This window comes from Hypanus sabinus, chromosome 9 (assembly GCF_030144855.1).
Source record: "Hypanus sabinus isolate sHypSab1 chromosome 9, sHypSab1.hap1, whole genome shotgun sequence".
Taxonomy (NCBI): domain Eukaryota; kingdom Metazoa; phylum Chordata; class Chondrichthyes; order Myliobatiformes; family Dasyatidae; genus Hypanus; species Hypanus sabinus.
Genome location: NC_082714.1, coordinates 107,892,853 through 107,909,987, shown reverse-complemented (window position 1 = coordinate 107,909,987; position 17,135 = coordinate 107,892,853). Strand labels below are relative to the sequence as shown.

Here is a 17,135-nt window from a genome sequence, read left to right as displayed (position 1 = left end):
ACCTGTTGCATATACAACAGCTTGGTCCATGTTGCCCTGGCATATGTATCACGTAGACAACCAGGACGCAATACCCATGGTTGACTCCGACCAACAGATGGCCTCAGATTCCCTATGACTACACTGTTTTGAAACTAGCAGTTTAAAGGCAACCTATTTGTACATAGTTGTAAATAATTTTTCCTCTGTATTTCAATATTACAGTGCCTATAAAAAAGTATTCAACCCCCCCCTTAGAAATTTCCATGTTTTACTGTTTTACAGCATTGAATCACAATGGGTTTGACACTGATCAACAGAAAAAGACTCTGTTTTGTGAAAGTGAAACCCAGTCTCTACAAAGTGATTAAATTAATTATTTTGTGTTTTATATTTGTAATTGATTGCATAAATACTCACATCCTTGAAGTCAGTATTTAGTAGATGCACCTTTGGCAGTAATTACAGCCTTGTGTCTGTGTGGATAGGTCTCTATCAGCTTTGCACATCTAGGTACTGCAGCTTTTCCCCCATTCTTCTTTATGAAACTGCTCAAGCTCTGACAGATTGCATGAGGATCGTAAACAGGCTTTTTCAAATCCAGCCACAAATTCTCAATTGGATTGAGGTTTGGACTCTGACTTAGCCACTCTAGGACATTAACTCTTTTTTGTTTTTAAGCCATTTCTGTGTGGCTTTGGATTTATGTTCGTGGTCATTGTCTTGTTGGAAAACAAATCTCCCATGTCACAGTTGTTTTGCAGACTGCATCAGGTTTTCCTCCAGGATTTCCCTGTACTCTGCTGCATTTGTTTTATCCTCCACCTTCACAAGCCTTCCAGGACCTGTTGCAGTGAAACATCCCCACAGCATGATGTAGCCATCTCCATGCTTCGTGGTAGGAATGGTGTGTTTTGATGTGTGGTGTTACAGCATAGCGTTTAGTCTGAAGACCAAAAAGAATTTTGATTTCATCAGACCATAGAACCTTCTTCCATCTGACTTCAGAGTCTCTCACATGCCTTCTGGCAAACTCTAGCTGAGATTTCATTTAAGTTTTTTTCTAACAGCGGCTTTCTCTTTGCCACTCTGCCATAAAGCTGCGGCTGGTGAAGCGCCCGGGCAACAGTTGTTGTCTCTGCAACCTCTCCCATCTCAGCAGCTGAAGCTTGTAACTCTTCCAGAGTTATCATGGATCTCTTGGTGACCTCCTTCACTAGTCCCCTTCTCGCACAATCACTCAGGTTTTTGAGGATGGCTTGCTCTATGCAGATTTACAGCTTTGTCATATTCTTTTCAATTTTTGATGATTGACTTAACTGTACTCCAAGGAACATTTTTCTTGTATACATCTCCTGACTTGTGCTTTTCAATAACCTTTTCATGGAGTTGCTTGGAGTGTTCTTTTGTCTTCATAGTGTAATTTGATACTGACTCCCCAGCAGTTGGACCTTCCAGATACGGGTGTATTGGAAGTATTGATCTTTACTACAATCAATTGAAACACCCTGACTGCACACAGTTCTCCAAAAACATCTCCATTTAACTCATTATAAATGTGACTTCCAAAACCAATTGGCTGCACCAGTGATGATTTGGTGTGCCATATTAAGGGGGGGGGGGAGGAGTGAATACTTGTGAAATCATTTATTTTTTAAATTATCTAACTAATTTAGATGACTTTATAGAGATCTGTTTTCACTTTGACACAAAAATGTCTTTTTCTGTTAATCAGTGTCAGAAAAGCCAAATTAAATCCACTGTGATTCAATATTTTAGAACAATAAAAAAGGAAAACTTCCAAGGGTGGGCTGAATTATTATTATAGGCTTTGTATGTAAATGCTAGAAGAGACTTTCTGCTACTCAAAGTAATTTAAAAATTGATAGCAGAGACGTAATGCAACACTGCAGGTTAAGCAATATTTTCTCTGAGGTCATTCTGCAGGTTAATTACCCAAGATTCAACAAAGTTGATTTGAATCTTGTATAGGACTCTTGACAAATAGGTAATTGAATTCATGAATGTTTGTCATTTCATAAAAGATGTACTGAGTTCACTTGTCTCATCTTGAATTGAGGTATGCTTGGTATTTGATGCATAGTTTCCAAGTGTTGCATCATCTCACTCGTCTGATCCTTGTGGAACACAAGTCACTTGAACATTCATTAATCTAACCAGCTTTTGCATTGTAACCTAGAGATATATGATATTAGTAATAGGCACTCAATTAATTTGAACATTTGTTCAAAATGTAGTGAATAAATAGTAGGCTGCAAAAAAAAAAGCCTCAACTGAGTGTTAATTTGTATGGAGCCTTAATTGGATCTGGAAGCATTTAAAAGTCAGGCAACTTGAAATAGTTCCAGCACATTTCACCGAATAATGCGTAGGGTAAAAGATTTAAATTGACAATTTACAGGAGAAGCTTGGAATGTATTTTTTGAGTCATTGATATGGGGGTGTTTTCATATTACAAGATCCAATGGATTAGTTATAAATTATCTCTTCTGAATAATTTTTCATTCAGAATTCATCAACATTATTGAGTTGGCATACAGAGAGGAGGTAGAGAGGCTTGTCAATTGATGTGAGAACAACAACCGGAGTTGCAATATAGTTAAGGTGAAAGATGGTTTTGTACTACAGGAAAGTGCAAGTTTACCACTCTCCATTGCACATCAATGTCTGCTGTGGAGAGAGTGAAGAGCACATAAGTCCCTTGATTTGCACAAAATGGACAATCTAACCTGGACCCATGACACCACCTCATTAGTCAAGAAGGTAAAGCAGCATTTACGTTTCTGAAGAGAATGAGATATGCAAAGCTCGCCACCCCCATACTAACAACTTACTACAAGAGCACCATTGAGAGAGTCCTGATGGAAGCTGCAAAGCATATTAAAAACTGCCAAGAGGATCAACTGGGTCTAACCATACCAGCCCACCAACCCATTTGTGACATTTACTGGGAGCATTGTGTACGAAGGGCTCGAAGAAATGCTGAGGATCCTTACCACCCATCCCACAATCTCTTTGAACTACATTTAGGAAGAGGTACAGAAGCGTCAGGACTAGGGCTGCCAGTTTGCGTAACAGCGTCTTCCCTCAAGCTGTGAGACTAGAGAATATCCTGCCACCACTGAGGTCACTAGGGCAGTGAGCTGTTTACCTGTGCTATTTTAACTATTTGTGGTAATATTTTATGTGCTGTGGTTTGGAGGAACGTTGGTTGTATAGGCAAGTGACAACTTGAACTTGAATTTTGAAGTAGATCTATGTCATTCATTCATTTAAAAACTCACAAGTGTCTTTCAATTACAAGATTACTAGTCCTTACCAACCCTAAGCGTAGTTGATCCTAGAGGAATAACTTTTTTTAAAAAACTGAAATTAACTTTAATGGATGAGAGGGGTGGGCTTCTCAGTAAATAACTTGTATTATTCCTTTCGTTGCTTAACCTTTCTAGAGCTTACTTGAAAAGGTAGCATGTTTTTCCAGCCACAGTTGATGAACATTGTCCCGGCATATAGTTTGCTTCTTGGAGTGGGTCTCTTTATGTTTAAAAGGCCATCTGTTGACCTTGATGAAGAGCTTTGATATTGCACATTTGACATTCATGATGATATGTTCTTAAAGGTCAGCTTGTACGGAGTTGACCTTTTTTGGTGATCACAACTTATGTTGCTACCAAAGCTTATTCCTTTCCAAGAGGATTTTAATGAGTAGAGAAGTCGTGCTCAAGTGAGACTACATCTAGAGTATTGTGCACATGTAGTTTCCTGATCTATGGCAAAATGCTTGTGAAAGAGAGATGAACACTTGGGATGGGAGAGATTGTCCTGTGAGGTATATCTTTGCTGGGTTGATGCATTGGCGGTGGTCAAGATATCACAGCCAGGGAAAACTAGGAATTGGTCTCAAAGGGGTCAGCCAGTTAGAACAGGTGAGGGGGATTCTTTGAATGCAGACCAAAGGGACTGTTGAGATTGCTAGAGTTTGGGATATTAAGGACATTACAGAATGTGGTGCAGAAAAGTTGTGATCTTACTGAATAGTGAGCATGAAAGAGGCCAAATGACGACCTCCTGTTCACTTTAAAGTCAGTGATGAACATCTGAAATTCTAATTTAATTAGAATTAAATGCCTTGCTAGTTTGCTTTTGTGATCGGTTAAATGTCAATTGCATTGAATTTCAGGCGACCAGACCTTGTTGGGGACAGAGGTAAATTAAAAACAGCATTTCACAAGCCTGGTTCGCCCTGGATTTGAATTTGTGCTTAACCTGGTTCCTTTGTCCATGGGTGTTGCGTTATTAGCTCATGAACACAAACACCAGTCTTATCAGTGAACAACTGATAGAATATATGCTTCATTATTATATAGTCCAACCTTTGGTTGCTTTACATACTTTACAACAAAGATTACAGATGCTCATTTATTGATATTCATGTTTAAAAATAAACAAAACTCCATTGTAACATTGCAATGGCATAAAGCTGAATTAAGCACACTTACAGCATGGAAGTTAGGCACAGAATTTACAGCACAAACCAACCAAAGCAAATATGTCAGTGCTTTAAATGAACTCTGTACATTCGACAGTACTGTCTATACACCATCTGTCCATTTGCCATGTGCTTGCTGTTTTCCCTTGAAGGCATTTGCTAAAATTAAGCAATTATTTTCTGCCAAAATATAAAATGCTGAAAATGTTTGAATTGTTAATGAAAGCAGTGGGATAGGAGTGCTGTGAATGGCATTTGGAACTTGAGTGTACAAGACTTTTTGTGTTGAGGTGAAGAAAACTGAGACCAAATTTTCAAAGTCTATTGACACTAATTTCCAGCCAGAGAGTGCAAGAACTACTTGGGAGTGATTAAACATTTACTCTGTCATACCCCAGATTTATGAAGTCTACATAGACCAATAATGTCAGAGTCTGGGTTTCTCCTGCATCTTTTATTATAAGAAGGCAAAATTATTTTACATTTTTGTTTTTTGATAATAATTTTAAAAATATATTTATTCCAGTCAGTCTGTACATGGATGTTGCTAACAAGGCAGCGACTGATTGCCCATAAGGCTTTTGTGGGATTTTTTGAATCAATGGAGACTGGGTGCAGCTGTCATTTAGGGAGTTCCAAGGTGAAGTGTAGTGAAAATGAAGGATTGCAATGTATGCCCATTGCAAGGATGCAAGCATGAGGGGAACTGAGATGATAATGTTCCCGGACACTTGTCATCTGCTTCGATGAAATCAGTGGGAGATTCTATAATGCAAGGAATTCTAACAAGAATTCTTTTATTATTTTCCTAAATTTTATAAATTACCATTAAGAAAGTGAGACTGCCTCTTTGCAGATGTGTATAGACTGGCTCTGCACAACTGTTTTTCATGTTTAATATTTATACATTAAGGAATCTAACTGGACTCTCTGACAGTGGTGTCTGAAAAAAGGATGCTGTCCAAGTTGCATGCCGTCTTGGACAATGTCTCCCATCCACTCCATAATGTACTGGTTAGGCACAGGAGTACGTTCAGCCAGAGACTCATTCCACTGAGATGCAACACTGAGCGTCATAGGAAGTCATTCCTGCCTGTGGCCATCAAACTTTACAACTCCCTCGGAGTGTCAGACACCCTGAGCCAATAGGCTGGTCCTGGACTTATTTCCACTTGGCATAATTTACTTATTATTTAATTATTTATGGTTTTATATTGCTATATTTCTACACTATTTTTGGTTGGTGTGACTGTAACAAAACTCAATTTCCCTTGGGATCAATAAAGTATGTCTGTCTGTAATTTGAGCAAAATAAGAACTACTGGGAATCTAAACAAAATATTGCAAATGCTTATCAGACTGGGTACCATCCCAAGGGAGAGAAATAAAGTCAGCCTTTCAGATTAAAAGTCTTTTGTCCAAACTGAATAAATGAGAAAGCAAGTATGCTTTTTAAATTGTGGAGAAGACAAAGGCAATATCCACGATGGAATGCAGACCAAAGTTGTGAAGGTCATAATTATTTTAAAAGCTGATAGTTGGAAACGAGTAAAATAGGTATAAGTTGAAAATGTAAGATACAGTTATAACTGGATAGAAAAAATATAAATGAAGTTATCTTAAATTATTAATTTTTGCATTAAGTCCTGAGGACTGCAATTTGCCAGAAGGAAGATGAGTTGATGTCTGCCAAGTTTGTTGGACTTAGTTGGAGCAGTGTGGAGATGGCTGAGGGGAAAAGTGATTTACATTTTCATCTGACTGAAGACTCTGTGATCCTTGCAGTTGATTGGAAGTGTTTGAATTAATTTTCATTTGACAAGAGTACCACTCCCAACAAGATTTGCACTGCTATCGTCATCCCTCATACCAACAATTATTCCTGTTATGACACCATCATACTATCCGCATCACTGTGACTACGTATAAATACAGTAGTCTGGTTGGATAAAATATTGCAAGCAAAGCCATTTAAAAAACAAGACAAATTTTGGTTACTCTCCAGAGTGCTCAGTAACCAAATGAAGCATTTTTGTCAGATGTAATAAAATGGTCTTACAAAATAGTAAGTGTCACATAATATGGCACATTTTTGTCAGGTTACCTCTGAACCTACTTTTGACTGTGAAGTGTGTTGCTGCTCTGGGCCTTTGCGAGTAGTTAGTTCAAGTGGTAAGTTGAGTAGATTTCAGATTCTAGGTAAAGGTCTGGAAAAATAAAGCAGAAGATGCTGGAAATGCTCAGCAAGTCAGCAGACATCAGTGGAGAAAAACAGTTGACATTTGGGTCTAAGAGCATTTGACATTGTCTTTAGGATCTGAATGTTAACTGTTTCTTATTCCAAGGATACTGCCAGACCAACTGGGTGCTTGCATCAACTGCAGTTTTTTAAAAAAAAATTATTTTCGCTTTTCTTCTCTATTTTAAAGCATCACAAGAAAGTGTGAGAAGTGATGTGTGGGAGTCTAGGTTGTGCAACGTTTCAAGTATGATCAGATTCTGTCGGATAAGCTTTAATATTTGCCAATTAAAACATTTAAATTATTTTAAAAAATGGATAATCACTGAAGCAAATTTGGTTTCCACTTTGGTTCAGTTCAGAAATTAATTTTTTTCTTTCAAAAATATATGTTGCACAGCCATTCTAATGTCTAATTCACACTGCTGGAGGCACAAGCTCTTATTGTGAACATATATCACTGCATTTTTTAAAAATGCAATATTATCATGTAATGCATCCCTCCATTCCTCCACCTTTGACAACACAGATTATTTAAAATATTCTAAGAATAATCCCCTAGTGGGAGCTTACATACGACATGTTTTATTTTTCCTCACTAATTTATGACGGTCGCCTATGTTTGTGTTCAGTACATAAACATCTACTATTTCCAAGCAATGCTTCGTAAATGTGGTTCCTAATGATACATAGGTAGAATATAAAATTATGAATCTCTGTGAAGGTATAGGTTTAGTGGTGATTTCAGTTTCCAGGTACATTTCTAGTATGTCCAATTAGAATAAGATCATTGTTGCCTTAGATGTTTGCTTCACTTTTGCTGTTACATTCATTATTCCTTTGGTGAGGTACACAGTTCTCCTAATTACTCAAACTTGTGCAGAGTTGGCTTCTTCCTCTTCATATCCCGCATCTTCTGTCTCAACTGTAGCATCCTGGTACTGTTGGTACTCAGACACCAAATCATTCATGTTGCATTCGGCTTCTGTGAACTCCATCTCATCCATACCTTCTCCTAAGTACCAGTGGAGAAAAGCCTTCCTTCTAAACATGACGGAGAACTGCTCACTAATGCGCCTGAAGAGCTCCTGGATAGCAGTGTTATTCCCTATGAAAGTGGAAGACATTTTGAGTCCCTTTGGTGGAATGTCACACACAGCCACCTTGACATTATTGGGGATCCACTCCACAAAATGATTGCTGTTCTTGGTTTGGAAAGCTAACATCTGATCATCCACCTCCTTGGTGGACATCTTGCCTCTGAAGATTCCTGCCACAGTCAGGTACCTTCCGCGACGCGGATCACAGGCTGCCATCATGTTTCTGGCGTCGAACATCTGCTGAGTGAGCTCTGGAACGCTCAGCGAGCGGTAGCCTTGGCTCCCACGAGACGTCAGTGGGGCAAAACCAGGCATGAAGAAGTGCAGACGAGGAAAAGGAATCATATTGACTGCCAACTTCCTCAGGTCTGCATTGAGTTGACCCGGGAAACGCAGTGAGGTGGTGACACCGCTCATCGTCATGGAGACCAAATGGTTCAAGTCACCGTAGGTTGGTGTGGGCAGCTTCAAGGTCCGGAAACAAATGTCGTACAAAGCCTCATTGTCGATGCAGAAGGTTGCATCAGTATTCTCTATCAGCTGATGGATGGACAAGGTGGCATTGTACGGTTCAACCACAGTGTCGGAGACCTTCGGTGAAGGCATCACGCTGAAGCTGTTCATGATTCTATCGGGGTATTCCTCTCTGATTTTGCTCATGATGAGAGTGCCCAAGCCTGAGCCAGTGCCTCCTCCCAGTGAGTGTATAAGCTGGAAGCCTTGGAGGCAGTCACAGCTCTCACACTCATGCCTCATGACGTCCAGCACGTTTTCCACCAGCTCGGCACCTTCTGTGTAATGGCCTTTGGCCCAGTTGTTGCCAGCCCCTGAGTTTCCTGCACCCAGATGGAGTGGGGTGGGAGGGTCGGAGAGAGAAAAGAGACTGGTTAAATGGACCTGACAAACAATGGAGCAGCTGTACAGATCAGTAATAGGAATGATTAATCAATTGCTGTACCATAACTGGAAGTCTTTAAGAAACCATTCATTTTAATCTTTTACTGATTACACAGAAGAATCCACAGCACAGGATTCCCAGTGATCCTGTACCCATCATTAAAAATACTGCTCACTAACACTCAGACCTTACTATATCCCGTCCTGCCTGGTGGACACTGACTCAATGCCTGATCTAGAGTGTAAATGTCAGTTAAAGTCTTACGCACATCAGATTGATATTCTCTGAATGAGACAGATGTGCTGTCCACTGAGAGTATCTCTGTTATCCTTTATCCACTCAGACTCTTATCCAATAGATAAAACTCTGAAAAACTTTTGTCCTTCTGTGTTCCTGAATTTATATGTGTGAAAATATAACTGACCAGGTTCTCATTAATATTGCTCAGTGACCCAACAAATGGAGTGCACATAAGAAAGAGCCAAGCCTAAAAAAGACAGACTTAAGAATAATTAAAGTTTTTAACAGTAAAAACTTTTCAGTTCGAAGTACTCTGGGGTTTTTTTGAGTTAAAGCTGTACCATAGATGAAGTTATCTGGTCTGAAGAGCTGACCGATGTAGCCACACCGGACACTATCCATTGTTCCAGGCTCCAAGTCCACCAATATTGCCCTCGGCACATACTTGTTACCTGAAGGAAAAGGTTCATGATTTAGCCTTGCAGAACACAATATTCAATATGATACATCTAAACTCCAACTATTTCACAATCTCCACACTGAGAAAGTCTTTGATGGTATGGCATAGATTGGATATTATAATGCCTCCTTTGCTCTATCCCATCCAACATTTTCACATGTAGTCAAGTCAGACTAAAGCATGATCTACACAGTTCCTTGACACACTCCCAGAGGAAGTGTATCCTGGAGCAGCACGCGATAAAGCTGGAGTTCAGAATTCAGTTCCGACACCACCAGCTTGTATGTCCTCCTTGTGAATGTGCGGGTTTCCCAAGGTCACACCGGTTAGTAGGTTAATTGGTAATTGTAAATTGTCCTGTGATAGGGTTGAAGTAAACAGGTGGGTTGCTGGGTGGAGTGGCTCGTTAGGCCAGAAGGGCCTGGTGCACGCTGTATCCATAAATAAAATAAAATCCAGAAGGTCAGGGAGCGTCTATGGATGGAAATGGACAGTTAATTTTCTGGGTCAAAACCCCTCATCAGGACTGGAAAGAAAGGGGAGAGATAGCCACTATGAAAAGGTGAGGGTGGAGTTAAAGCTTTTGGGTGGATCCAGATGTGGACGGTTGGTAGGTAACTGAGGGAGGGGAGGAGTGGTAATGATGTAAGAAGCTGGAAGATGACAGATGGAAATAAACAAGGGCTGAAGATGATGGAATCTGATAGGATGGTAGATTGTGGAATAAAGGAAGGTGAGGAGGGAAAATGGTGGAAAATATGTGTGGATAATGGGCAGATCGAGGGAGTAGGGAGGGAAAAGAGATTAGCCAAAGGGATGGTTTAAAGAAAAGGGGCAGAGGGGAGCGGTTACCGGAAGTTATAGAAACCAAAGTGTACCCTGGGTTGATTTTAGAGTAATCCCCTCTTGTATTGTCCTTTGAAACTCTCCAAGCGCAGGTGAAAGAGAAAAGCACCATCTGCACCTTGGCAACGATGTCCTAGTCACAGATTCAGAAAAGATCCTTCTAAGGGACAAGAGTGGTATTTATTTTTCATTCAGCTGTCCTGAGCTGTAAGTTTTAACTTTGTGCTGTGCACATTTGGGCAGCAGATTGAAATCCATGTTCTTAACTTTGGTCAGTGCATTCCTGTGATCACAGTCATAGAAAACTACAGCACAGAAACAGGCCCTTTGGCCCTTCTTGTCTGTGCTAAACCATTTAAATTGCCTAGTCCCATCAACCTGTAGTGGGACAATAGCCCTCCATACCCCTCCCATCCATATACCTATCCAAACTTCTCTTAAACGTTGAAATCGAAATCACATTCACCACTTGTACTGGCAGCTCGTTCCACACTCACCATCCTCTAAGTGAAGGAGTTCTCCTCATGTTCCCTTTAAACATTTCACCTTTTATCTCTAAACCCATGACCTTCAGTTGTAGTCTCACCCCACTAGAAGTTGTAGTTTCACTTCCGAAGACCAAGTAGACCATTGCCAGAAAATAGCCCATCCCAATCCACACGCCAGATCCTTTCTGACACCAGATCTGTGTCAGTTTCTCCACAGTGGAGGATTGAAAGAGGCTGCAGAAGGTTATAGGCAGAGGGATAAAGGCCAGCTCCATCACAGACAACACTCCCCACCATCGAGTTCCTCTTCAAAATGTGGTGCCCCAAGAAGAAGGCATCCTGGAAATGCCCTCTTGTCCTTATGACTGTTAGGAGCTTGAGGATGCACACTCAGCATTTTAGGAACAGCGTTTTCCCCTCTGCCATTAGATTTCTGAACAGTCCATGAACACAACCTCATTATTCCTGTTTTGCATTGTGTATTTTTAATTGTAATTTATGGTTTGTTTTCTGTCTTGCATTGTACTGTTGCTGTAAAACAGCAAATTTCATGATATTTGTCAGTGATAATACACACTATACTGATACACAATTGTAGTATGTTGCTCAATTTTGCATGTGGTTTGGAGCTTTGCAGATTTTTAGTTTGCTACAAAACTTTGTTGATGATAAATGACAGTATACATATAAGCAACTACAAAGGCAGTAAGTTCAATGCTTCTTTAAGTGGCTTGCTCACCATGTGCTTCGTTGAAGTACACATTGACTCTTTCAAGTTGGAGGTCTGAATCTCCTTCATAACTGCCTTTGGAGTTGATTCCATGCTCTTGACTAATCACCTCCCAGAACTGGCAGAGAAAATAAATTTTTGTTAGGTGTATCATGAACATGGCACTGACAAGACTAATATTTATTGCCTACCCTTGAGCAGGCCTTTTTGAATTGGTGCAGTCCTTATTGTGATGGAGCTCTCAGTGTGGTGAAGTGACTAGCAGGATTTGGACCTAATGTTTTTGAAATCTTAAGGTGAGGGAGGGGGTTTGCAGAGAGGTGGCAGTGTTCTTGCATCCATTGCTCTGCCAGGTGGTAGGGCTCATGGGTTTGGAAGGTGCTGTCGGAGTAATCAAGGTAAATAACATACTGCATCCACGGTGTATCAGTGACGGAGGAGTTGAAAGCTTACAGTGGTGGATGGAGCGTTGGTTGAGTGGGCTGCCCTGTCCAAAATATTGTTGACTTGCTTTAGTGTTATTGAACCTGTTCTCATCTCAACAAGTACAAAGTAGATTTATTATCAAAGTACATGTACCTCACCATATACAACCCTGAGATTCATTTTCTTGCAGCCATATTTGGTAAATCCAAGAAACATAATAGAATCAATGAAAGACGGCACCCAACAGGACAGACAAACATCCAATGTGCAAAAGGCAGCTAACTGCAAATACTAAAGAAAAGAAAGTAATAATAATAATCATAACTATCGAGAACATGAGACGAAGAATCCTTGAAAGTGAGTTCATAGGTTGTGGGAACAGTTTAGTGATGAGGAGAGTGAAGTTATCCCCATTGGTTCAAGACCCTGATGGCTGAAAGGTAATATCTGCTCCTGAACCTGGTGTGTGGGACCTGAGGCTCCCGTACCTTCTTCCTGATGGAGGCATCAAGAAGCAAGCGTGGCCAGTGTGGTGGACGTACTTGATGAAGGATGCTGCTTTGCTGTGACAGCGCTCTGTGTAGATGTCCTCAGTGGTGGGGAGGGCTCTGTCTGTGATGGACAGGGCCATATCCACTACTTCTTACAGGATTTTCTGTTCAAGGACATTTGTGTTTCCATACCGGGTAGTGACGTAACCAGAGAATATACACCCCACCACACCTCTATAGAAATTTGTCTAAGTTTTGGATGTCATGTTGAATTTTCACAGACTTCTAAGTAGAGGGTCTGCTGTATGTTCTTTGTAATTACACTTACGTGCTGGGCCCAGGAGAAATCCTTTGAATTGATAACCCCAAGGAATTCAAAGTTGCTGACCCCCTCCACCTCTGATCCTCTGATGAGGACTGGCTTATGGCAGTTTCCTCCTCTTGAAGTAAATAATCAGCTTCTTAATCTTGCTGGCATTGAGTAAGAGGTTCTTGATGTGGCACCACTGAGGCAGATTTTCAATCTTCCTCCTATATGCTGATTCGTTATCACCTTTGATTCGGCTAATGACAGTGGCGATGTCAACAATGGTTTTGTCAAGCTTTGACTTACTCCTTGCAGATAATTGAAAGGTTTAGTGTGACAGGAGGTGAACCAGTTGTGTGCAGGACATTCAGCCTTTGACCTGCTTGAGTAGCTACAGATAGCTGGAGATAATCTGATTGCGTTATGACCTCCAGGATGCTGATGGTTGAAGACTCTGATGGTCATGCCATCGAATGCAAAAGAGTGGCTAGTTCAATCTCTTCTTGCAAGCAGCCATGGCATGAATAGTACTTGCCCATGTTTGACTGTTGTCTGGATGTTGTCATTTTCAGAAGAGTTGTCAGTGGAATTTGACATCACCACAAATATCTCTATTTCAGAACTTATGGAAGGAAGTTTGTTGTTGAAGCAGCTGAAGATGTTGGGGCCAGTACACAGCACTGAGAAACTCCCACAGAGATGTCCTAGGCTGGGATGATTGATTTCTGGCACCCACAACCATCTTCCTTTGTACAAAGGAGTTTGAGTGCTTTCTGCTCGATGTCCACTGACTTCAAACAGACTGTAACAGAGCTTCACTTTGCCACAATGACGGAGACTGTATGGACCTTTGTCAGCCAGAAACAACACATTTGCTAATGGAGGTCAGCCACTGTTCCCTGTGCATTTTTGACTTGCTCTCTGGTTGGTTAAGAGTCCCAGAGAGAGGGGAGCAATTCTGCAATGTGTAAACAAGACTGACAGGCAATTCAGAGAAATCCTCCACACCCATCTCTGCTCTTATCTGCGTACTCACCACACACTGCCAGTCACTTCAACCACGTTGCATGACATTTAAATTTTAGACTGCATCATTCAATGTACTATCAAAGTTCCCAATTATACAAAAATTAGCCACATCACAATTAGTCTTGAGTGAGCTCTCCAACATTAAGAGATAAACAGAAGTATGTTAATATTTAATATTTTACATCTATTTAATATATAAATAAAATACACGTATAAACCATTACTTCTATTTCACATACTTCCACAAAATGCTGAGATATATAACCATCTCTCTCTGATCCACGTCTTTGTAATTTGTTCACAATCCACGTCCTCAATTGGTCTTCTGTTGAGTATGGAATATTGGTGTTGTACTTTGACAATCTATAACTGTTGGAAGACTTGCCCACCGTCTCAGATGAAGGCAGTGCCACAGGCGGCGATGGTATTGTGGCGCCAACTGAGATTATGCATTCAAGTCGTGGGCTCTGACCAAGCCCAGTGGACCCATGGGTGGATATGCCCCATGAACCCCATGGTTAACAGATGGACAATGGACACACAGGCAAGGCTGGTGTTCCACGGGCCCCTGAAGCACAATCCCAACTTACAAACTTAAAAAATAACTCGCTCCGTCATCCAAACTAAGTTCCACTTACCTTGCCCCCTATTTGGTTACCACATTGGCCAATCTGAAAGTGCACTATTTCACGCATGCTGCCCAGCTGGTACTCGAACTCTGGATGATTTAAAGACCCAACTGCCCGCTACCTCGTCAGCAACAGCTGTTTGCCTGGATTCTCGGAAAAGCCGGAATGCCTGTCACAATGTCACATGGCCTCAAGGGGCGGTCAGTTCAGGAAACGCAATTCTGTTCTCTTGCCCGTCCTATCCCTCCCACACACTCATGTTGGAGACCTCACTGAGGATAAGCATGAGCATTTTAGAGAGAGATAAGAGAAATGGAGCTTAGAATCTCATAACATTAAAGAGCTGGCAGCTAATCAGGAGTATAAAGTCTTCACAATCCAATGAATCAGCAATGTTCTATTTTCACTCAGGCTTAAGGGTTTAATTGTGAGACCAAGTGTTTGCATTTCCATACATTTCTAAAGTTGAAGGGTGATCTAACCAAGGTCTTTAAATAATCAATGGGAATTGATGAGGTAGACACAGAATTAATTCTGCCTAGGAAAAAAAAGATATCATCTTAAATTGAAAACTAGCCTGCTCATAATAGAGATCAGTGGGGCGACATGGTAGCACAACACTTTACAATGCAGGTGATCTGGTTCAATTCCCACCACCACCTGTAAGGAGTTTGTACGTTTTCCCCATGACCATGTGGGTTTCCTCCAGGTACTCAGGTTTCCTCCCACAGTACAAGGACGAACAAGTTGGTAGGTTAATTGGTTATTGTAAACTGTCTTGTGATTAGGCAAGGATTAACTTAGGGTAGTGCCGATTCCACAATGTATCTCAATAAATAAATAAATATACGATTGTTTTACAACACAGAAGTCTGGATATATCAGAAAACCTTAGCCAGAAGCCTTCGAATCCCATAGAAGTACCTTCAGACTGATGTCTTACCTCTGCACCACTCTCCAGTTTGATCTGCTGATCTCTTTAATGAGTATACTAGCTCAGCGACTGAACCTCGATTGGTATCTTGGGTGGAGAACTCAAAGGATTCATTCTTTCTAAGCAAATGATTCTCTCATTCTGTCAGTTGTGAACCTTGCTTCGAGACTGTGAGCCCTGATTCCTTACGAAGGGGAGGGAGCGTCCTTGCATCTACTGTGTTGGGTCTCATAGATATTTTGTATGTTTGAATGAAACCGCCTTTTAAACTTTATCTCCATCCTGAATCACTGACTCCCTACTTTGAGGTATGGTCCCGTTGTTCTGGTCACTAAGCTAGGAGAAACTGCACATCTTTCCTTCCAGCTCTTTTAGTTGTTTCAATGATTTCACTTTTTGTTCTTCAAAACTCATGCGAGAGCAGCCCCAGTCTGCTACAGCTGCAATTTTTATGACTACAATTGCTAGATACAGATTGAAGGAAGCCCAGAAGCCAGTCTTGCGCTCCTGATATACAGTCCCCCAGTACAGAGGGTGGCTCAGGGGGATCTCCTGATCAGCTTGCTTTTGGGCCTGGCCAAGCTGGTGTTTCATAGGTCCAGGCAACGGGCGGATAAATGCTCTGACTAAGCTGACTGCTTGTCCTTGGAGAGGGAGCAGGCAGTTACGATGGGTGCAGTGGAGGATTTCCGAGAATGGTGGGCCCTCCAGGGATTTGTGTGTATTATAGATAATAGTAACAATATTTTAATTGAAATTGTAAATATATTTGTAAATCTCTGATCATTGTGAGTGAATAAACTTCTGTAGTTCTGTAAAACATCTAGATGTCAAAACTCGATGGCTGGAGGCCTGTCCACAAGTTGAAGGACTGTCCATATGTGGTGGGAAGGGGCTTGTTCTGTTGTTGTTTTGTTGCTTGTTGTGTTCTCTTTTGGTCTGCTGAGCGGTGTGGGCATGCTTTGTTGGCGCCAAAATGCCCTAATCACATCCCTCGTTTGTGTTGTTAATGGAAATGATACATTCCACTGTATGTCTTGGAGTTCAAAGTTCAAGGTAAGTTTTATTATCCAAGTACATATATGTCACCATATACAACCCTGTAATTTGTCTTCTCGTGGGCCTACTCTGCAAATCTCTAGAATATTAACTCTAAAAGGATCAATGACAGATCAACCAGAGTACAGAAAACAACAAACTGTGCAAGTGCAAATATAAATAAATAGCAATAAATAACAAGTGCATGAGATAATGAGATAGAGTCCTTAAAGTGAGATCATTGGTTGTGGGAGCATTTCAATGATGGGGCAGTGAGTGCAGTTATCTTCTTTTATTCAAGAGCCTGATAGTTGAGGGGTAGTAACTGTTCCTGAACCTGGTGGTGTGAGTCCTGAGGCTCCTGCACCTTCTTCCTGATGGCAGCAGCGAGAAAAGAGCATGGCCCTGGTGTTGAGGATCTTTGATGATGGATGCTGCTTTCCTACAACAGCGTTTCACGTAGATGTGCTCAGTGGTTGGGAGGGCTTTACCCGTGATGCACTGGGCCGAATCCACTACCTTTTGTAGGATCTTTCCGTTCAAAGCCATTGGTATCTCCATAGCAGGCTGTGATCTATAGACGTTTGCCAAGGTTTTTGATGCCATGCCGATTTTCTACAGACTCCAAGGGAAGTCGAGGTGCTGTCATGCTTTCTTCATAATTGAGTACGTGCTGGGTCCAGGACAGGCCCCCTGAAATAGTAACACACAAAAATTTAAAGTTGCTAACCCTCTCCACCCTCGATCCTCCAACAAAGACTGGCTTGTGGACTTACAGTTTTCCTCTCCTG

At 41.1% G+C, this 17,135-nt stretch overlaps 1 protein-coding gene across 1 annotated transcript; it reads right to left on the bottom strand.

Annotated features, from left to right (window-relative positions):
• Positions 1 to 3,225: 3,225 nt before the first annotated feature.
• Positions 3,226 to 14,540, bottom strand: LOC132399704 (tubulin beta chain-like). The gene is made up of 4 exons (XM_059980382.1): positions 14,382 to 14,540; positions 11,500 to 11,608; positions 9,308 to 9,418; positions 3,226 to 8,664 (listed from the first exon to the last, which is right to left on the bottom strand). The coding sequence occupies exons 1-4, from the start codon at positions 14,436 to 14,438 to the stop codon at positions 7,598 to 7,600; spliced, it is 1,344 nt and encodes a 447-aa protein (XP_059836365.1). The 5' UTR covers positions 14,439 to 14,540; the 3' UTR covers positions 3,226 to 7,597.
• Between the last annotated feature and the right edge of the window lie 2,595 nt (positions 14,541 to 17,135).

Bases quoted from the DNA above. Each gene is read 5' to 3' on its own strand.
- LOC132399704 (XM_059980382.1), bottom strand. From the start codon at position 14,438: ATGCGTGAAATAGTGCACTTTCAGATTGGCCAATGTGGTAACCAAATA. The intron at 9,419-11,499 runs GTGAGCAAGCCA...CTTTTCCTTCAG, and splicing joins GTACTTCAACGAAGCACATG to GTAACAAGTATGTGCCGAGG. The intron at 8,665-9,307 runs GTACAGCTTTAA...ATCTGGGTGCAG, and splicing joins ACCAGATAACTTCATCTATG to GAAACTCAGGGGCTGGCAAC.